Source organism: Hippocampus guttulatus, chromosome 5 (assembly GCF_054856545.1).
Source record: "Hippocampus guttulatus isolate MCC_2025c chromosome 5, RoL_Hgut_1.0, whole genome shotgun sequence".
Taxonomy (NCBI): domain Eukaryota; kingdom Metazoa; phylum Chordata; class Actinopteri; order Syngnathiformes; family Syngnathidae; genus Hippocampus; species Hippocampus guttulatus.
In genome coordinates, this window is record NC_141265.1 from 21,606,180 (window position 1) to 21,629,181 (window position 23,002).

At 43.8% G+C, this 23,002-nt stretch overlaps 1 protein-coding gene across 2 annotated transcripts in view; it reads left to right on the forward strand.

The window, feature by feature from the left end:
• Positions 1 to 16,674, forward strand: part of nr6a1a (nuclear receptor subfamily 6, group A, member 1a) — a 133,433-nt gene extending 116,759 nt beyond the window's left edge. For both annotated transcript variants that reach the window (XM_086111733.1, XM_086111734.1), the window contains 8 exons: positions 2,654 to 2,884; positions 5,145 to 5,200; positions 6,054 to 6,214; positions 7,393 to 7,623; positions 9,758 to 10,012; positions 12,751 to 12,872; positions 16,128 to 16,280; positions 16,500 to 16,674. In XM_086111733.1, the coding sequence (XP_085967859.1) occupies positions 2,654 to 2,884; positions 5,145 to 5,200; positions 6,054 to 6,214; positions 7,393 to 7,623; positions 9,758 to 10,012; positions 12,751 to 12,872; positions 16,128 to 16,280; positions 16,500 to 16,630 (1,340 nt within the window). In that variant the 3' untranslated portion in view covers positions 16,631 to 16,674. The remainder of the gene's footprint in view (positions 1 to 2,653; positions 2,885 to 5,144; positions 5,201 to 6,053; positions 6,215 to 7,392; positions 7,624 to 9,757; positions 10,013 to 12,750; positions 12,873 to 16,127; positions 16,281 to 16,499) is intronic.
• Positions 16,675 to 23,002: the final 6,328 nt, after the last annotated feature.

Sequence of the window (23,002 nt, forward strand, 5' to 3'; positions counted from 1 at the left end):
GCAGCCGCTGAAAGCTAAGGAACAGGTGTGAGAGTGAGTGCTGGAAATGCGTGATTGAGAGGAACACCAGGGAATGAGGGAGACATTGAGTTTGGACGGACCATGTTCCGCGCCTCCATAGTTTTGGCGGCTGATCGGAGCTGTGGCCGTAAAGTGGTTGGTGCATGTCGTGGCAGCAATCCCCGTGCTCGCTGGTAGACACGGCGGTAAGGGTTGCCGTCAACCCGATGAAGGAGTCCTATTGGGCCTTTTTGGCTGATGGTACTCGGAAAGTAGTGGGCAGGTATGGGCTGGCCAAGCGGAATGCCGCTTTGGTGATCGCCGAGGCAAAAACCTGAGCATGGGAGGACTTCGGTGAGGCCATTGAAAATGAATTCTGGATGGCTTTGAAGAAAATCTGGCCCACTATCCAATGTTTCAGGATGGGTAAACCGTGATCCATTGACAATGTGTGTTCAAGCGATGAGGCACGACTGACCTAGATTTGACACATTGTGAGATCGTGTGGAGAATACTTTGAAGACCTCCTCAGTTCCAACTACACACCATCCTTTGAGGAAGTAGAATCGGGGGACTCTGAGGTAAGTTCTATTATCACTGGGGCTGAAGCCACCAAGGTGGTTTATGCGGCAAAGCCCTGGGGTGGCTGAGATCAGTACCTCTTATTGGCAGAGAGAAGAAGGGTGTGTTCCAACTGTAGAGAAGAGGGATCGTACTCCTCAGCTTCCCTGGTAATGTCCGTTCAGGGTTGCTGGAGAGAAGAGTCCATCGGAAGGTCGAATCTCAGATTCAGGAGAACCAGTGTGGTTTTCGTTCCGGCCATGGAAAAATTAACCAGCTCCATAGTACACCCTCCGCAAGGGTCCATTGGAGTTCACCCAATGGATGTGTTTTGTGGACTTGGACACGGCGTTCGACTATGTATCTTGGGGTATCTTGTGGGGGGTGTTCCGGGAATCGAGGCTATCAAATGCTGGTATGGGCTGTCCGATCCCTGTCCAACCAGTGTTCGAGTTTAGTCCACATTGCCGGCAGTAAATTGGATTATTTTCCAGTGAGGGTTGGACTCTGCCAAGGCTGCCCTTTGTCACAGATTCTTTTTATAAACTTTATGAACAGAATTTCTAAGCCGGTCGACACCTTGATGGTGTCCAGTTTGGTGGCCTCAGTATTTCACCTCTGTTTTTATGCACCCAGAGTACCCGGAGTCATGCGACTCAGTATCAGTCTGTTGTGGTGAAGAGGCAGCTGAACCAGAAAGCGGAGCTCTCAATTTACCAGTCGGTCTACATTCTTACACTCACCTATGGTCACGAGCTGTGGGTCCTGACAAAATGATGAGTTGAAAATGAATAAGTGGCTGAAATGAGTTTCCCCCTTAGGTCATGGGTTCGATATATATCAGCCAATCCACGCTCACACTCACACGAGGGACAATTTGGAGTGTTCAATCAGCCTGCCATGCATGTTTTTGGAATGTGGGAGGAAACCGGAGTACCCGGAGAAAACCTATGCAGGCCCGGGGAGAACATGCAAACTCCACACAGGAAGGCCAGAGCCGGGATTGAACCTATGACCTCTGCACTGTGAGGTCGGCGCGCTAATCACTAGCCCCACCGGGCCGCATATATAGATCGATATGGATATAGATATATTTACAACAGGCTTCAGTATTTTTAAACAGGTTAGTGCCTTTTATCATGTATGCTTAAGTATACTGTACATGGCTTGTACTGATCTGTGTGTGATCTGGTTGGCTCTGTGGCGCAACATGAGCATACAGCAGGGTGTGCGTTCCCCTCGGAGGACTGTAATTGAGTGTGATAAGTGAAATAAAAAGATCGCAATGCGGCTCAGCCTAAACCAGTTGGGTTGCAATTCAATCAATAAAAATGTTTAGGATTATGAACACTTTTTAAGATGCGCTCCTCATGAAAGCTGTTCTTCCTTGTAGAGTTGATTATATGTATTATGGGGCATTAAAGTAGATGTGGCGGGGGGAGATTAAGAAAAGCTTTTTGACAGCTTCCTCACAACTGCTGTTGTTACATTTTCAGAGCATCTTCCATGATGACTGTTGAAGTTTCTTGAGCAGACTGCAGTCTGATGTTTCTCTTTAATCCTCTCAAAAGTCTCGGCTACACCAAATATCAGCTTCAAAGACGTGTTCTCTTCTTGACAACTTAATGACTGAATGTTTCACCACTGTACACGTGTACCTTCAAAGTACCATGAAATAATAAGAGGATAAAGCATTTTTACTTCATGCCACACGACTTAATTTCTGATTTAGCATGAGGTTGTTGCCTGTTCATGTGATAATCAAGGCTGTTGTTTGGAGCATAGAAAGGTGAGACTGTAAACAAATCCTCATCCGAGCTCCTGAATAAAATATGCGCGAGACGTATGTCCTTGTGCTGATTACACCTCCACTTTCACAAAATGAGAGTTGTAGTTTAACATCCCACTAGATTAGCCAGCACCCGGCAAGCACTTAAGCCCCAACCACCCCCGAAATCGCAATTAAAAATTTATGCCCGGAAGGAGGTTTTTGCGCCTACATTTTTTTTTTCATGGCAAAGATTTGGGGCAACAAAATCCTGCTAGTGAAGAAGGATTATTTTCTTTCTGTATTTCCATTGAACCTCTGCAGATGATCCAGCTGAGCAACGGACTTGCCTTATCTGTGGAGATCGAGCCACAGGCCTACACTATGGCATCATTTCCTGTGAAGGCTGCAAGGGTTTCTTCAAGCGCAGCATTTGCAACAAGCGCGTGTACCGATGCAGTAGGGACAAGAACTGCGAGATGTCACGCAAGCAACGCAACCGCTGCCAGTATTGCCGTCTACTCAAGTGTCTGCAAATGGGGATGAACCGCAAAGGTAAACTATGGGCTGCCAAACGACGGTAACGTTTAAGACTCAACATCAATTGATTAATTCAAATAGAGTACAATGCAGAATTGCCTCGGTATATTTTGTAATCTTTGATGCTGCTTCCTTGGACATAAACATGGGGGAAAAAAAACTTTTCAGACACTACCTGTTCTTGACAAGTAATCTGCAGTTTGAATCGAGGCATCTGGATTCTTCTTGTTTGTTGACGATATTTCAAGAGACTTCACTTGGCTTGATTCAACCTTTGCAGATTATGACCTGGATGACTCGTATTAAACACTGACATTTAGATAACAAGAATGCCATGCTCCTCCATGCATACACACCTACTCTTCAAAAATAGGTGGAAAACATTATTGATACCCTTTGTCAAAGAAAAAAAATAAGAGGCTACCGAATAACTTGGTGAGTGGAACTTGCTAAAATGCATGTCAACAATCCACAAACTCTTCAAAAAAGAAGCTTTGTGGTTTGAAGAGACGCAATTGGAGCTTGTGGACAAGTCGCATTAGCTCACAAATCAATTTATTTATTTATTTTTACTATATGTTCTGTGCACCCCCACGAGATGAGCAAAAGTCCAAATCAGTATAGCTGTAATTTCATCAACTCATCTGCTGCACTGTGATGATGTGTAGCAATATTAACAGCATTCGATATCTACTTCTATCTACTTCAGGGTGTAGCCATTTTCAGCTGTTTTCTGGGTTTGAGCCGCGATTGGTCGTTACTTGAACCCTGAGGCACTGTCATGTCATTTACAGTCAACAACAAGTGGCAAAATGGCCACCCCCTGAGATAGCTAAAAACAGGTTGATTTTGCTGACAATTCATATTCCACAAGCCCAATATTAATGAGAATGCAGTGTTTATATAACATATTAGTGTAAAAATCAAAAATAAATGAACAAAAATAACGACTTCCTCCTTTAACAACTCAATGATCTCAAGACTAACAACTCATCCTGGAGCAAAATATGGCTCCCAGTGTTAGAAAGTTTGGCCTCAGATGCAGGGGTCCATCAACAGACTAGATACTCGACAGAAAGCAAAAACGTGTAAGAATAGCTTCGAACAAAACATCTGACCACTTTACAATGGCCTTAAATGAACGCAGGTAGAAATCTCCCAAAGGAGCCACAACATGCCACACCCTTGAAACCTGAGACAGCTGAAGCAGTTTTCCCACAAGGAGTTGATAACCATATGGTGTCGACAGGTGTCAAAGTATCATTAAGACTTATAAAAACTCTTTTGTTGTTTCACTAACCATGATGGTCTTTAAAGTCATATCAATTACTGTATATCCAAATGTGTACATACATAGGCCTACAACGGGTCTCAAACTCAGTTCCTGGAGTGCCGCTGTCCTGCATATTTTCCAAGTCTCCCTGTTGCAACACAGCTGAATCAAATGATCAGATCATCAGCAAGCTCTGCGGAAGCCTGACATTGAACATGTTCATTTGAATCAGGTGTGTTGCAACAGGGAGACTTGGAAAACATGCAGGACGGCGACCCTCCAGGAACTGAGTTTGAGACCCCTGGCCTATAACGTACATAAATAAATTGCACATGTATTTTGATAACTTGTAAAATGCTGTTTAGTGTCCTTGTCTCATAAAAAGTGTCATTACTGTCAGTCACAGTATTATTATTATTATTATTTCTTCTTCTTCTTCTTCTTATTATTATTATTATTATGACTATTGTTGTTCTTGTTCAGGATGTTTTACATGCAGTTACAGTCAGCCACTTACTTGAGTCGTTGTCAGCCATTCCAAGCCATAAAAACTCACTTTAAGACAAATTTTAAGTAATTTGGGGCCTATTTATAAATATTCTAAGATGCTTGGAATATATCAAGACGTGGTTCAATGTTAAATTTATTGGCGCTTTAAAACGTCAGTGTGGGAAGAGTTTAGTCGGTTCTTTACTGCCCCCTTACGGAAACGTTACGTGTTGCACTCCTAGTAACTTGCATTAACGTGAGCATCGCTTGACTCAGGAAATTGATTTGATTGACGTCTACCAATCGAAAACAGAAAATGCCATAGTTAGAATTGAGAGAAATCTCTTGCTCGTCAACTTTTGTATTCTTCTTTCAGAATCTCGTGTCACCCACTAGATAGAGCTTAAGTATTTATAATCACTGTGGGCAACAATGAAAATGATGTTGAAATTATTTTATTCATATGTATATACAGTATATATATATATATTCTATTTTTTTTTAACCACACAGCAATCAGAGAGGATGGCATGCCAGGAGGGAGGAACAAAAGCATTGGGCCAGTTCAGGTAAATAATTTGACACTTTACAATAACTGTTTTTGACATTCTCTCTGAAACATTGACTGAGCTTTCTCGTACTGTAAACAAATATTCAGGCTGAAGCCAAGATTTCATCGCTTGTATAATGATGAGAGCATAAATCATTGACATAAATAGTGGAGAGATGTAGCAGCAATAGCGCTGGTGGGAGAATGCTTGTGAAGTATATAACGATAGTAAACCTTGACCTTGTATCGTCACTATATTAGCACAGTATTTTCAATTCAGTGTGGCTTTGTTTTTAACTTTGGCGAGAGTGAAAATGTTTGGGAAAGGAAATGCGAGACATGAGGCTAAGTAGCAACAAAACACAATTGAAGAGAGAAGTGGAGATGTGCTCAATTCATTCCAGCTCAATTTATTCAATGAAAGGAAGAAAACCTGACATGTTGGCACACATAAAAAGGCAGAATCATTTATTCTATTCAAAAGAAATGAATTGCTGTTTCAGTATATGGGCTGAAACCAAATTGACCCTGGCCAGAAATGTTGAAAAACACTCATGACATCCTAATTTATTAAACCTAGCTTTTTGTCAGTTCTCTCTTTGCACAGGCTTGCAATTTTAATTGTGTATACTCGCACACATGCACACACACAAATTCACACACACACACACACACACACACACACACTTTTGTTTCTTTCTCTCAAGGTCCCTTTCATTGTGTGACAACGTCCTTGCTCCTGAACATTCGAGTGAAAAGCACTGTCTTGGTCGTACATACAAATTAACGGAATTGAGCTCCTCTGTGCTTTTGGTCAAAAGGACATGCTGTAAATTTCTCCGGGCCCAGAAGTGTCACTGTGCATGTTTCAGATCACGGAGGAGGAGATTGAGCGTATCATGTCAGGCCAGGAATTCAAGGAGGACGCCCCAGAGCACACATGGGGCAACAATGGCGACAGCGACCACAGCTCTCCCAGCAACGGAGCTTCGGAGGGCAACCAGCCTTCACCTGCCTCCACACTGTCATCCAAGTGAGTTGCTTGTCTCATCCGCTGGATTGCGCATCACCGCCACTCGGTCCGCCACTGAGATAATGAGCCGGGCCCTGACAGTGTAATACCTCATTCATCTCCGGAAGACTTGAATTAAAGTATTCATTGCATGAAGAATGCCTTCGTTTGCGGCTCTTCAGGCACGGCAATGACATCAAAAATAAAGAACTCGCTGCGCTATCAGCTCTTCTTGTAATGAAGAAGTGCCCATTGTCTATCTTTACTCAACAAGGACGAATCATGTCTAGGCCCTCGCGTGATGATATTTATTTGATATCAACGGCTTTATCTCCTCAGCTCTGCAGCTGATAGCTAATCGGAGAAATAGTCGCGTTTGTCTTATCAAATACAATCTGAGATAAAGTGTCCCAGAATAACAAAATGCCGATGTGGACTATGCCATGGCATGCAGGTACAAGACCCATGTAAATTTTGGTGTTCAAAGGAAGGGATCCCACTTGCGTCTAGAGCAGTGGTTCTTAACCTGGGTTTGATCGAACCCTAGGGGTTCGGTGAGTCGGTCTCAGGGATTCGACAGAGCCTCTACCATACAATTAAAACAACTTGAATTTGTACTTACCGGTACTTTTTTCTGTTTTTAATAAATGCATTTTTTAATGTCTTAAATTCGTAAAAAAAACAACAACATATTTTTATTTTTCACTAAAGAAGGGTTTGGTGAATTTGCATATGATCTGGTTGGGTTTGGTTCAGCAAATGCTTGCAAAGGCAACAAAAGTTGCATTGGTCAACTTTTCTGACAAATGCTGGTGAATATCAGGGTCGCCTCTGTCCTTCGTGACATTGAGCGACTTTTAGCGATGCTTAGAGGCAACTGCCGCAATTGCTTGGGAAAGTGTTTGCGAAAGACAACTGGCGACTTGCCGTGGCTATTTAGGAAAGCGTCGCGAAGACTAGCAACTATTTGACACTCTTTTGTCACTGTTTGGGAACCTTTGGCGAATCTATGGACCCAACGCAATGAAAATGTGTGTGAACCTTCCCCAGCAGTTAGTTTTCTGCTGGCTACCATCGTAGATGGATTTCGATGATTTGGATAGATGTGTTTTTTTTTTTTTTTGTGGCAAATACACAAATATAAACTTATCAGGATCGTCGAACAGATGTTTTGTCAACTCCTCTTTTCCTTTTTTCAGTCGCTCCGTCGAGATGAACGGCTACACAGCAGCCCTTAGAGATCAGTACATCAACACCTCCATGTCAACACACTACCAGCTTCTGCCACACCTCTTCAGTTATGCTGCCCAGTCTGGTCTGCTGGCCCCCCAGCCCCGCAGCCTTTACCCGCAGTCCCATCCATTAGTGCTGCAGCTGGTGGCGGCTGAAGACCTGGCCCCCCTGGCCACCCCTATGCTGATAGAAGATGGGTGAGGACACACATACACTGTACACACCCCTGCTTGAAACGGTTGCCTTCAGAAGCCATCGCAATATATTGTGTACATAGTATATGATCTGTCTTTATTTCTTTTATTATTGACGAGTCAACGTTTGCTACTTTTCACAGGGCTCTTGATATGGTTCATAAAATAATTTATTTGGCAGCTGCAACTAACTTCCCAGACACAGTTTAGAGAAGGTTCCAACATGCCAGTGCCTCCATAGAAACAAAGATATGTCAGGCCTATGTGTGACCTTTTACAAATGTTCTTTTGAATGCATGTGTAAATAATTCTCACAAATTCCGCAGTCTTGGAGACAGTCTTCCCAGAAGAATGAAAGCAACTTTATTTGCTAGAGATAGAACAATGTTGTTGTTTTTTCTTCAAGGCCGATTCCAAGTCCGATTAGTAGTAGTCAACGAGGCCCATAACCACTACTTGGCGCTCATATTCATTTTCAGTAAAAGATTGAGCAACAAATGTTTAATGGAGGTGTAAACACACCAAAATAGTTGTGCACGCAATCCAATTTATGCTCAACCACACTTGTTGTGGCGTTTGGCAACACGCACATGCACACACACACACACTGGCTCTATCAGATACCTATTTCAATTCGTGATTGACAGTCAAGCAGTACGGCTTGTCAAGAAGTTGACGCATCGACTTTACCACTCAGCAATGACAGTTGAGGTCGATTAATCGCCACGCGCGTTTTAGCCACAATACGGACGTTCTGCTGAAATCAACAGGTGGTGGGTCCACATAGCAAACTAGCAGCAGTGCCTGAAGCATGTGGCAATATTTTATGAAATACCCGTGGCATGGTCACTTGCAAAATATGCAAAGCTATCTTCAACTACAACAAAAGCACAAGTGAGCTGCATGCCCATCTGAAAAGCCATTTGCTAATGCTAGCTGTTAGCCTAACGTCAGCCGACATCGTATTCTCCAGACACATGTCTGTAACTGTGAAAAAACAGACATAATACTTGATCAATATGCTCTTTCTTGTGAAAATGAACAGAGTATTTTGCCAAAGAAATCATCCGGTTAGTCTTTCTCTCAACTTCCTACCAGATTCATTCTGTCTCCCTCATCCAATGACAAATGACAGACACCTTCAGGGTCTCACAGCCAGTCGGATCTTACCAAACCCTTGCTATGGAAATTGTAGAACTTTAACACCAATCCATGTAACACAACTGCGATTTTCTACAATCCATGATTCAAAGCATTCCCACCTACCTCCTGTTGTCTCTTTATTGTATTGTAGTAATGAAAACCGAAGTGAGTAGCGACCTTGCAATTGTGTTCCATGAATTGGTGTTCCAGTTTTACAAGTTAAGTTTGTAAAACTGGTCACTTGCAAAATTGGAAAAGCGTCCAATGCCAAGGAGTTGACAAAACTTAACTTGACCCCTTTAAGTTAACTTAAAACTTAACAGGCCTCTCAGACACTTGGAGGTCTCTGGGCAGGATTGGCTGAACGATTCTCCGAATGTGATGGGGTGACCGGTTGTGGTCACAACCAGTCCCATGGTTGTGACTCAGTTTGTGTTTGGAGGCAGTGACCTTTTTTTCGGGGGGAGCATTTGAATGACGTCATCGATGAGTCGACATTGACTCCCCTCGGCATCGACTACAAAAAAATCTGGCAACGCCATGTCTGAGTTGGCTCCTGATCATGAGCACGGCATCCGAACCAGTGGAATTTTATCCTCATCATAATCATCATTATCGTCATCATTTGAATGTTTGGAGTGTACATGCAGGTACTGGACATTGTGTATTTGTTCTTAGCTGTCAAATTGTACTGAATAATAATTGGAGATGTTGGTAAGCATTTGAAATGTGACTTCCGTGTTTTGGGATCATAATTTGTGATATATTTATGGTTTGAAATGTTTGTAGAGGCTATTCTATTCACTTTTAGGGGAGCATCTGTGTCTTTTTGGAAATTGACATCGAGGCGGCCTGGCTCAGTCTCTATCCCCATGAATCGTATCAATTTTTTCCGTGTAATATGGTTGAACACCCTATGACAATGTCACCATGAAATGTGTGTATATTTTTCCCTCTCCTTTTCAAATTGTCTTTTTTCTCCCCCGTACATAAGCTACAAGGTAACACAGGTGGAGCTGTTTGCCTTGCTGTGTCGCCTGGCAGATGAGCTGCTCTTCCGTCAGATCTCATGGATCAAGAAGTTGCCTTTCTTTTGCGAGCTCTCCATCGAGGACTACACCTGCCTGCTCAGCTCCACTTGGCAGGAGCTCATCCTGCTCTCCTGTCTCACAATATACAGCGCCCAGATATTCGGGGACCTGGCCAATGTCACGGCCAAGTACACGCCATCTGACGACGAGCTGCAGGGGTGAGCGGCTGCGGGGATGACAGAGAGGCACTCCTTTATTTTCAGTCCATGAGATGAATATTTTTATGACAGCCCACAACTTTATCCAACACGTCAGTTAAAGTTACTTACCTCCATTTTAACTCCTCTTTGAGTGACTGAGAAACAGCTAATTGGTTAGCTGGTTTGCTGACCTGCTATCACACAAACACAGTGTTAGTTTATGGATTTACAAGTTTGGGGCGTTGACAATTTCTGCGCCAGAGCACATCTCCAGTCCAGCCATCTTTGCTGTCATGGTACATGGCAGGGCCCCTTCCAGATTGATGTTTTGTTCAGTCCCACAACAGAAAATACATGCTCAGCAAATGCATCACTTTGTGGAAGTATGGTGGCTTGTCCAACCCTGATTATAAAACTGAGTAAAAGGGGAGTTTGTACACTCGACTGGTGCACACACTGGTTACCTTCTAGCAGTAAATCTCAGTTAAAAAAAACACAAGTTAGTTACCATCACCATCACAACAAGGGAATATAACACCGTCAATGAAGTGAAGAAAAGCGTCCAATGCCAACGAGAAGTTTTTCGTGTCTCTGCTTACTGTACACCAATCAAAAGTGAGCTCTCACAGGGTAGCCCACGGGCCGACCAATTACTGCGTATCTAACTGTCCACTGTTGTCAAGTTCGTTAGTCTCTTTTTGAAAAAGAAAATTATTGCTGAAGGGGTCAGAATAGTCGCTAAATAGTTGCAAAGTTGTCAACACTGCAGACACAAGTTGGAGTTCTTGCTTGTTAACAGGCGTTTTCAAGTTTCAATACGTGTGCACATGAAAATAAACTCAGTTTCAAAATAAAAGCAGCACATATTTGACATTTTACCTAGACTTGACGGTCACTGTGAGAGTCGGTCAGAGACTGTGGACGGACCGCAGGTGGCCCTCGCGCCGTATTTTTTTCAGATCTGTTTGCTATAGACCATTTGGTCTAATACTCTTACCTCTACTTTTTTTCCTGAAAACAATCCCACATCCATGTTGAGGCCATCCTTCTGTACACACAAGTAGTGCACACACAAAACATAAATGCACTTACACGTACACGTGTACACACACAAAGAGTTTCAATGATCATGGTCTCAATTCAAATAGCTAGACAACACCATCCATTCATCCATCCATTTTCGGATCCGCGTATCCTCACGAGGGTCGTTAGTGTGCTGGCGCCTATCCGAGCTGTCTTCGGGCAGTAGGTGGAGGATACCCTGAACCGGTTGCCAGCCAATCGCAGGGCACACAGAGACGAACAACCATCCGCGCTCACACTCACACCTAGGGAGTCACACCGAAGAGTATTCAGTCAGCCTACCGTGCATGTTTTTTGAATGTGGGAGGAAATCAAAGTACCTGGAGAAAACTCACATAGGAACGGCGAGAACATGCAAACTCCACACAGGGAGGCTGGAGCCGGAATTTGCACCTCTGCACTGTGAGGCCGATGTGCTAACCGCCCAAGACAGCACCACTTTGGCTTGAATATAAAAGTGTACCTGTGGTAGTCAGAAGAAAAAATATATATGCTTTATCAAGACAAACTGCATCCAAATGCATTTTTGGTTACACTGGTTGTATTAAAGCAAGCTTATGTAGCTCGTGGAACCTATTTGTCGAGACACCATAGCAGCTAACGCGTGCAGCCATACTTGCAAGCAACAAGCGGCGCTGTTTTGTGACGTAGCCGCATTGAAAACTGACTTGGCCCAGCCGTCTCTCCAATTCAAAGTTGCATTTTCTTGGTCAGCGCAGATGGTTATTTGTCTTTGTGTTTGGCTGGCAACCAGTTAAGGGTGTACCCCGCAAACTGCCCAAAGACAGCTGGAATAGGCTCCGGCACGCTCCACGACCCTTGTGAGGATAAGCAGATCAGAAAATGGAAGGATGGATGGTTTACTTTTAATACACACTGATTAACAAAGTTTAATCTTTGTTTTCATTCAATACAGTGTTGCATTACAATTTTTTAATTGTAAAAAACGAAGATGACTACTTTTCGGATTTTGCTTATCACGGGTTGTTTTTGGAACATAGCCCCCACAATAAACAAGGGATTACTGTATGTGATGTCAGATTTTCGGATACTGTAATGACCGACCAATATTTTACGAAGAATTAAGGAAGATGTCACAGCAACAATTCTCCAAGACAGCCAGTCGTTTTAGTCTGTTCGTTCTATATCTGCAAAATGCTTTATAATTCCTTTTGCTATCACTTGGAGCAAATTAGAATTGGAATGGGGCCAGTGAACCAGTCCATGAATAGGACGACTCCCCAATACAGAGCTGTGGCTAGCACCATCTGTCTGGCATGCGGTGTTATGTCTTTCACTATTGGTAATAAAGGATGTGTGGGGGTTTGACCGAGTGTAAATCAGGCTCGAATTATCTCACCTCATGACACACTTTCTCTTAATATACAGCGCCGCACTGATGTCTCAGTTTGTAGTCTGGTGGTTTAGCAGCCCACGTGTGATTTAAAGTGGCAGCCCCGATTTCAATGTTGTGATGAACTAGATAAGAACAATGACGTGAGGTGAGGTGAATTAAACTTTGTGGATCTTTTTCAAACTGATTCTTACAAACTTTCAAAGAATGAAATCATAATTCATAGTCATTTGTTTCCAGTAATAGGAAAAGGAAACCACCTCCACTTGTTGGATTTGACACGAGGTTTGTGTAAATAAACCGTCTGTCTTTTGGTCAGTTTCAGTGAGGACGGCATGGAGGTGATGGAGAGGCTGATCTATCTCTTTCGCAAATTCCACCAGTTGAAGATCAGCAATGAGGAGTATGCCTGCATGAAAGCAATCAACTTCCTAAACCAAGGTATGACAGCGAACTTAGTTAGTTAGTTCCGCCCGCTCCTATTTGGAACATTGGGCGACGAGCCTCCTCCATTTGTTCCGGTCACTGGCGACCTTTCTTGCTCCATGCCAGCTGACACCCATCTCACTGAGGTCTTCTTTGGCAGTCTGTCTCCACGTCTTCTTTGGCCTACCTCTCTTCCTCTTTCCACCCTCTGGCATCCAGTCCATGGCCACACTTGCCGGTCTCTCTCTTGGCAGCCGGAGTACGTGGCCGATCATTTTCCTTCTCCTTTCAGAGACAATGTCTGACAGTTCAGCCACTCCTGCCCTCTTCATCACCTCCTCGTTGGTGATGTGGTCTCTCCATGAGATCCTCAGGATGGATCTCAGGCAACGCCGATGAAAGACATCTAACTTGTTGGTAATGTTGGCTGTCTTCATCCATGTCTCACAGGCGTAAATTGCTGTTGGGATAACCACTGACATATAGAGGCGTAGCTTGGTGGTCGTAGTGATGGCTTTCGATGACCAGATGTTGCGGAGGCGTTGGAACACTCCCGCAGCTTTACCAAGTCTACTGTTGACGTCTTTCTCCACACCACCTGTATTTGAGATGTTACTCCCAAGATATGTGAAGCTGTCAATGTACTCTATGTCATGTTGGTGTAGAGTGAGTGGTTGAAGGTGTTGGTGCTGTCCGACGGCCATGGCCTTGGTCTTTTCCTGGCTAATTCGTAAACCGACCTTAACTCCGTGCTCATGCAGATTGTTGGTCAACTCCTGGAGTGCGGGCTGGGTGTGACTTAACAGAGCCAAATCATCTGCAAATTCCAGGTCAGCTAGTCTGCTCCCTCCCCACTTGATACCAACTTCTTCCCCTGTGATGGACTTCCTCATCACAAAGTCAATTATGATGATGAAGAGTAGGGGTGACAGAATGCAACCCTGTCTTACACCAGTGACAATGTCAAAATCATCAGTCGTGCCACTGTTGGTTTTGACACAACAGGTTGAGTTGTGGTACAATGACCTGAAGATGTTGATGTACTTGAGGGGTACACCATACAGCTGGACGATCTGCCACAGTGACTCCCGGTGGATGCTGTCGAAGGCTTTCTTGAAATCGATATAGTTGATCATGAGTGGTGTCTGAAGTTCTTGGCACTGCTCTATGATGTTTCGAAGGGTAAAGATCTGTTCGGCGCAAGACCTTCCCTTCCTGAAACCGGCTTGCTCTTCCCTCAAGATGTTATCCACTTCATCTTTAAGGCGATGTAGCAGGACACTGCAAAATACCTTGATGGGGATTGACAGCAGTGTAATGCCCCGCCAGTTATTGCAGTCTGCGAGGTTTCCCTTCTTAGGAAGCGTGACAATGACCCCACGTCTCCAGTCGGCAGGAACCTCTTCAGCATGCGAAATCAGGTTGAACAGGTGGGTAAGGCTCTCCACAACAGCGTCTTGGCCGTGTTTCAACATCTCGGCAGCTACCTCATCGAGTCCCGGTGCCTTGTTGTTCTTAAGGCCCTTGATTGCTCTGGCAACCTCAGTCTCGGATATCTCTTTCGATGTAATATTTAGAGCTGGAGCTGGTGTCTCTTGATCGAAATTGAAGAGCACGGGAGGCATTGGTTCGTTGAGAACCTCCCTGAAGTGTTCCAGCCATCTTGCTTCTTGCTCCTCGTCGCTTAGAAGTGTCCTGCCATCCTTGCTCCTGATTGGCACGCTAGAGCTGCTCCTGGAGTTGGTTAGCTCCTGCACGATCTTGTATAGGGTCGTTGTGTTGTTGTTCTCGGCTGCTTCCTGTGCCTCTCTTGCTTTCTCTTCTAGCCACTGTCTTTTATCCTTCCTGCAACTCTTCTTCACTGCCCTGTCCAAGCGCCTGTACTCCTCGTCTTCCATCCTCCAGCTCCGGAGCCTCCTCTTTTGTTCTCTTTTTATCTTGGCCACTTTCCTTTCATCAATCAACTTCCAGGTGTTGTCTGTTATCCATCTCTCTTTGTTGGTACCCCTCTTTCTGCCGATAACTGCTTCTGCAGTTTCAGCAATGGCACAAGAGAACATACTCCACTGCTCCTCAATGTTTGCAAGGTGTTGTGATACCTTGAGCTTCCTACTCAACTCCTCACAGAAGCCTTCTGAGATGTTGTTATCCTTTAGCTTGTCCACTGCGTAAGGTCTCTTGGGCTGCACCCTTTTCACCTTTTTCAGCTTCTGCTTGATTTTACTCACCACAAGGAAGTGGTCTGAACCCACATCTGCACCTCTGTGGGAGCGAACGTCAAGCAATGACGAGCGCCACCTTGTGTTGATGCATATGTAGTCCAGTTCGTTCTGGGTCCCGCCACCAGGTGAAACCCAGGTTACTTTGTGGATCCGCTTGTGCTCAAAAAAGGTGTTGCCAATGCTGAGGCCGTTGGTACTGGTTAGCATCAACAGTCTCTCCCCGTTGTCGTTCGTGGAGCCTGCAGACCCATGTGGTCCAACTGTGGCATTCAGGCCCCTTCTGTCATTATCCAGTTTTGCGTTGAAGTCTCCAATCAGCATTTTGATGTCATGTCTGGGGATCTCCTCAAGCACGGTCTGGAGCTGGTTGTAGAAGGTGTCTTTATCGTCCGCTGAGGCAGCTTTGGTTGGGGCATAGACTTGTACGATGGTTACTTTGGCATATCTGGTGTAGAGCCTTGCTGTAATAATCCGTTCATTCACCGGCTTCCATCCAATCAATGCTTTTGTTGCACTATTGGAGAGGATGATGCCGACTCCATGGGAATGGTGGTCTTGCTTCCCAGAGTACAGAAAAGTTGCTCCATCAACCACGAGACGCCCTTGCCCCGTCCACCTCATTTCACTAACGCCTAAGATGTCCAGGCGATAGTCCCTCATATTCTTCAGCACCTGGTCCATGCGACCAGACTGGAACATTGTGCGCACATTCCAGGTGCCTACTCTGGTGTTGGTTTTGGTTCCAAAGATGGGGGTCATCAGGGGTCGGGCTTCCTGCTGGATTTCACCCGGCCCCGTCATAGATACATCCAAGGATGTGCCGTCTCTTCTTCGCCGTGGTTTACCGGAATGGCTTCCGCTCGTCGTTTCTGTAACAGGTTTTGTTTTACAGGGTGAGGTTGTTAACCTCACGCCCAACCCCCAACCTGGAGGACCAGTTGGATGCAGTTTAACGTCGTACCCAGGACAGCGAACTACTTACTGTATTATTTGATTTAATCCGTACTGCGGTCCTCATGTCGGCGCACGTGCTTTTACATCCCTGCAGATATCAGAGGACTGTCAAACATCTCTCAGCTCGAGCAGCTGAACAAGCGCTACTGGTATGTGTGTCAGGACTACACTGAGTATAAGTACCCGCACCAGCCCAAACGCTTTCCTGAGATCATGATGTGTCTACCAGAGATCCGCTGCATCGCAGGTAAGACCAGAATAAATGATGTATTTATTTATTTGAATCTTTGATTGCATTGGGAAATGCAAGACACCAGTTGTCGAAAGATACAGAACCGTCTTTTCATTTTTGTGTTCGTACAGTTTGGACAAGACTGTCCTTTATGCCCAAAAACCTCTACCGGCCCCATCATGTGCCTTTGGGCGTGAACGAAAGCAAAGTTAAAGCAGTTGTATGTGTTTTCAGGGAAGCTGGTCAATGTTCCTCTGGAGCAGCTCCCCCTCTTGTTCAAAGCAGTCTTGCACTCCTGCAAATCCAGTCTGACCAGCTACAGGACCGGCCCGTCACCCTGCGTGACCACCTCCTCTGGAAATTAGAGGCCTCCCCGACCCTGACCGCATAACCGACAACCCTCTCCCAATCAAACCTCCAACCCCACTCCCACCCCCACCCCTCCGCCGAATACCCCCACCCCCTCCCCCACCCTCAAGGCGAGGGAATGGTCTCACCTCCAATGAATGTGACAAGCAGCTAGTTTTTTTTTCTTTTCTTTTTTTTTTAAATGACTTTTTCTTTTTATATTTATTACACGACAGAGCTGAATGTATGCTGATTTACACTGTGCACATGCTTCTGTACAAAACAAATGCTCATAGATGCATTGGTCTTTGGAGTTTACAAGTGTGTATCCAGTTTGCTCAATGTGTCAGTGTTGCCATTGTTCGAGCGAGACTAAAAGAAGAAGAAGAAGAGAAAAAAAAGAGTTTATTTTATTCGGATGGGGGAAGATAGACACACGTAACAAGTGATTTGAGACTACCTCAGGAAGATGTTATGGCTATTTTCGTGGTGTTAATAAAGAGTTGCCCAGTCTTACACACAATTCCGATGGATGCTTTGGCACCTCAATCAAGAGTCTGAATGTTCAATGGAGCTGTGCAAATCAAACATGAAGAAATGGTGAGGTTTTATGAATAGATAGCGGAAAAAGATGAGCTACTTGAGCTGCACGGACTCTTGGACATTCTGCTTATGGGAGATGTACAACTTTCCATGAGTGAAGGTGACAACTATTTGGATCAGTGGGATCTTCTTTGTAAAAGGAGTATACGGGTATTTTTTTTACAATCAAAGACTTGAGATGTAAGGCTTTATTGCAAGGGTAAGGGAGGATAGCTAGCTTTGCTGTTTGTTAGATTTTTTTTTTTTGACCAAAGTATTATGCAATGCTTTTTTTTTTTCTTTCTTTCTTTCTTTTTTTCCAAAATGCCCATTGATGGGTGTGGAGCTGATAGCTCGACAAACCATTTCTTGTCAATGAAGGATAAGTATAAGAAATGAATCAATCTTGATCCGAGGGCAAGACCCTCTGATGGACAGATGAGCACATTGCCAGATTTCCTCCCAAATGCTGCTGCTGCTGCTACGCCTGCACCCTCACATGCATTTAGCAGATGTGAATTAGTGTCATTTGGAGGGAAACTAACAACTGATCAGCAGTTCTCGTTCAATAATTTCATGAGCCAGTTGTCATGAAGGTACCCCGATGCACATCGGCCTAGCAAAGACATTTTGCTATTATTAGACTTGTATCTGGTCCTGTCGAGTCCAATCACGTTTTTTTTTTTGTTTTTTTTTTGCACAGACCCAAAACCAGAAGAAGATTAGATTCGACCTGAATCAAACTCTGTATCAGGTCACTGTCTAAACTGGTGCACAGTGAGTTGGATTGGGACGATTGACTCCACGGACTAGGAAATGAATGTTTATGTGCTGATTCAAGTTCAGCCACAAAGATTGCAGATAATCATTTTATGATGTGCTGATATGATTTTAGTGTGATTGATTTGGTGTCGAGCAGTGACTGGAGCTCCGGCCCTTGCTCTCTGTGTGACGGATATGCACATTCTTGCAGAAAATGGTGTTTAATTTTGGAGCTGCTTGAGCGTCTTCTGCGATGCCTCTGGTTTTTAGCAGTTTCATGATGTGCAAACCATTTGAAATGCAGACAAAAAAAATGCAGTCATTGCAACGACTCTCTTTTATTTTTAATTTTTTATTTTTTGCACACATCGGTGACGTTCAGAGACCTTGACCTCGGCCGCTGCCCGCCCAGTGTGTTCCTCTCTCAGGCCTCTCTCGGCCTGGATCGAAACAGGGTAAAGTGAGTGTTATGTACGCATTCAGGAGTTGCTCCAGCGACCATGCTGATGTGCTTGTTGTGTTAGTAGACTTAGTTTTCAGGACATAGAAGGTCCTCTGTAGGAAAAAAAGTTTCCGCTTGATTTGCATAGGATGGTCATCCCGCTGCCTTCTTGCGGGTGAAAGTGGATATAAGTTTGGAAGTGAAACAACACGGTTTGGGGGGGGCGGCTGTGGGCCGATTGTCCCTCTTTCAACATTTGCGACGAGCACCGCGAGATCCAGGCGCATCTCCAGACTGTTCGCTTGTCCCAATGTTGCCGTTTTCAGCCACGGCCCCGTGTGCATCTGCGGCCTTAACGCTACCACCGGAGCAGTGCGGTGTTTCTCTTTCAAATGCTTCGCTTCTCTTTTCATCTTTGAATTTTTTTACATTTTCGTGTACAGTACCTATGTAGTGATTTCGATTATTTTGCGTTGTTCTTTTTCTCATGTATTCATTCTTTTTTTCGAGTGAGGATGACTCCTCATTTTCTGTCTCTTAACATTTTTTTTGTGGACTTGGTATAAGACGCATTCCCTTCGTGCACAGCGGTTTATGAAAGCGTTACTCAGGGGTTGTGATGCCATCACACCTTTTTATGCGACGATATGGGCATTTAGGAACCTTTCACGTGTTACTTGATCTGTAAAATCAGGTGTTGTGGGATCACTTGGGAATCCGAATGGTTCCGTTGTCTGCAGTGGCAAAGTTATTGAAATGCAAGCATTTGTTTCACATCAGTTTCAATGGAAGCCGTGCAGATCGAGTCAGTAAATTGCCTTAGTTTGACTCAACGCTGGATACGTGACCATTTGGTGATGGAGGTCGTCCATTTTCTCGAGTAATCATTGAAATGCCCGTGAATCTTAGTAAACGCATTTCAAGTGAACACACAATTAGCGTGACGATAACGCACACACGGGTAAATCTCTTCTACATAGCTGTTTTATGGCCTATTCGGAGTTTGTGATCTGAGGTGAACCGCTCATTTTCAAGCACGTATAGCCCAGTGATTGATTGGTGCGTCATGTGAAATGCAAAGGAACACACTTCACTCCGCTAAGCTGCCTAGGCAGCTACAGGGGCCTCTCAAACGGAGCAATATTGATGCCGTTGAAGGAGATGAGAAAAGTTCAGGGTGGCCAACAAAACAGGCCGCTACCAACTCTCTTTTCTCAAAGTAACTTCAGGAATGCATTGAACATCACACACATCTGAGATCTGACTGTGGAAAAAAAAAGATCTGAAGGGAGATTTTTCCTTTGATGTAGCATCCTGCTACTCAACTCAAATAACTCATCTCCATCCATTGCCCTATTGTTGCCAATTTCTGTCATAATGTGATAGACATGATAATGTTTTTTTTCTTTTTCTTTTTTGGACACAAGGAAAAATGTCATTTGTAATATCTGTGCTGAAACTACCTCTTTGTCATCATTTTACTTACACTACATATAGGTGATTTTTTTTTGTCTTATTTATTGGATTCATTTTCTCTTCACTCGTTTCATCCAGTGACCTCTCAGATTCATGAAAGTGCTTCAAACCTGACGATTGTAACTTTTTCAGCATGTTGCGCATGCTTCACTCTACCTCACACTTGCTGCTGTTTGTCTCTGTCAGCCGGCTAATTTTTCCTGACCTCTGGCTGGAACACAACAACTATTTTTTTTAATCTCTATTTTCAGGGATCTTCGTTTACCTCACCCCTTTGTTTGATTTTTAATTCGCGTCATCTATTGTTTCCCATTCTGCCATGTTATCATGAATCCAAAACCAAAGATGAAAGAATGTCCATGACAATGTCAACGTACTGATTGTTATTCACGTGAAGCATTCCCGCCGCCCTCATGCAATGCTTGATTTTCCTGTGTTTACCTTGTTTTTTTGTTTTTTTTTAAAGAGCTCCCAATCTTGTGAATGGCAGTTGGCCGTGTGTGGATCCATGATATTCAACACGTCATGATACGCATGTGTTTTGGGTTTTTTTTTTTTGCTATTGAGCTACGTGATTGCTGTTCCCCATTCAAGGCAACACGGTGTTCACAACGTGGCTGCTTATCATATCTGATGCCGCTTGTGATTGATTATCAATCAGTCAATGTAATTGTGGTCACGCTGACATCTCCTCGTGTTTGCGTGCTTCCTCCCTCGGTCGAGTGACCCTGGCACTGTGGCACGAGACGACTGCGGTTTTTATCACTGGGTTTCGATTCACACGGGCTCCTGAATAGAAGCGGCAGCTTTACTTGCTGATCATGATATTAACGTGACATAATAAGGAGAGGTTAATGGAGAAGGACCTACTGGGATAGTTATTAGCTCATTTTACTCTGTATTTAATGCCACCAATCTATCACCAGCGTGTTATACCGGAGACAAATTCCTTGTGTGTTCTACATACTTGGCCAATAAAGATGATTCTGATTCTGATTCTGACCATTTAAAAAGTGTTTCGTGTTTTAGCTTCCTGTATGCTTAATTTTGCCCGTCATGTAGAATGTGTCCAACCCCAGTGATGCGACGTTTTCAAAGCCCGTTTTCCAGGAGCACAAGGTGAGGAGAGTCTGGGGCTGAAGTAAAAAGAATTGTGGACGTAAATATCTCAGGGAATACATTTATTTACACACTGTTGTTTACTGTGAACAGACAATTGAAACTGCTTCGTGTTTTTCTCTTCAGAAATCTTGTCTGCTCTTGTTACTTTTACTACCTGTGAAAAAATGTGATCCATTATGTGTTAAAAGCATGTTTAGAATGTGTTAGGAAATAAAAACCAAATAAATGTGAACGTTATGCAAGCATAACCCGCACATTGTCCTTGATTTTTTTTTCTGCTCATTCCATTTATTTTAGTCACAGAAAGAAATACTCGCAACTGATTAGCTGCTGGTCTATTCCACTGATTCAGTGTTGCTGAGGTCCTTGAGAGGTTTCGAAACAGTGCAGAGCCAAACGCTAAATGGAAGATATGTACTTTCTACTCCTACATCACACATACGGATTGGAGACATTTAATCCCCTTGTGTGTTCTAACTGCTCTTATTATGTGAAACAAAGGCGTGCCATACATTTGGTTCATGGGCCTTCAGTGGTAACTTTCCCAACTCCGTCCACCACCACGATCACATCACAATGATGGAAACCATCAAGACAATTCAAAAAAAGCAAGGCAAAAGCACCGGATCAGTTTGGATTACCGGTCATCATTTTTCTAATATGACAAAAGCATGTCCAGTATACATGCATCCATCTATTTTCTATGCAACTTATCCTGACTCGAGTTGTTGGAGAGCCAGAGCCGATCCTCGCTGACTTTGGGCAAATATGTGGGGTGCTACTTGTACCAGGTATTTCGAAAAAGAAGTCATCTGGATCAGGATCCCTTTATTTCTGGTATTTCAAAGAACTCTCAAATTAGATCAAATGCATCCAGATCCCACCACAGCAGAATTACAGACAGTTTGAAGTCGTTGATGTGGTCGACTACCAGGATTCGTCCCATTTGTGTTTTTCACCTTCATCGTGATTCATTTTTATTAGGCTATTCTTTAAATTGCCTTCAGAGCGAAATTAAGCTCTTCATGATTTCTTTTTGATAAAATGCACTTGTGAATTTACTCTAAAAGCAATTCAAAGTAGCTTTGATTAAAATGTCTGATGATATCACGTGAAGATGTTAATCTAATTGAGGTTTATGCAATTATGGACCCAAATAGATTTATTTATGTAGCCCAGGATTTCTCAATTTATTTATTCATTTTTTTAACCAGGTACAGTACAGTACTTTAACCTTACATAGCTGCTTGAAATACAGAAGCGTAGTAGACCACAGTGGTCTCAAGCGGGAAGTCAACCCCCAAATTTTCTTGACAATAACATGTTCTATGCACCTCCACTAGTCTAAACGGCATTCTGATGAATATTGCATTCGTGGAATAAAATTTAACCATGTAAAAAAAAAAAATCTACCTCAATAAATGTTAATAAGCAAACAGTTCTTCAGGAAGGTGGCCCGGTGGTCCAGGGGTTAGCCGTCGACCTCGCAGTGCAGAGGTACCGGGTTCAATTCCAGCTCTGGCCTCCCTGTGGGGAGTTTGCATGTTCTCCCTGTGCCTGCGTGGGTTTTCTCCGGGTACTCCGGTTTCCTCCCACATTCCAAAAACATGCATGGCAGGCTGAGTTAACACTCAAAATTGTCCCTAGGTGTGAGTGTGAGCGTGGATGGTTGTTCGTCTTTGTGTGGATGGATGGATGGACAGAGTTCTTCAAGATCAAATTAAAAATGTGTTCAACTTTCAGGTGAAATAAAACTGAATTGTTCTTCGGCAGTGATTTCTTCAGGTGCCACTCGTGCAGGGGTGTCAAACTCATTTTTGGCACGGGCTACATCTTAGTTACAGTATCCCCTGGAGGGCCGTTTTGACTGAAACCATTTAAAGGAGTCGAGAAAACTGTTGATTCAACTGTTGTTGAAGTTACTATCATGAGGGGTTCGGTAATAAGAAAATGCTTAGAATATATCTCTTATTTATTACATATGAGAATTAAAAAACATTTGGTA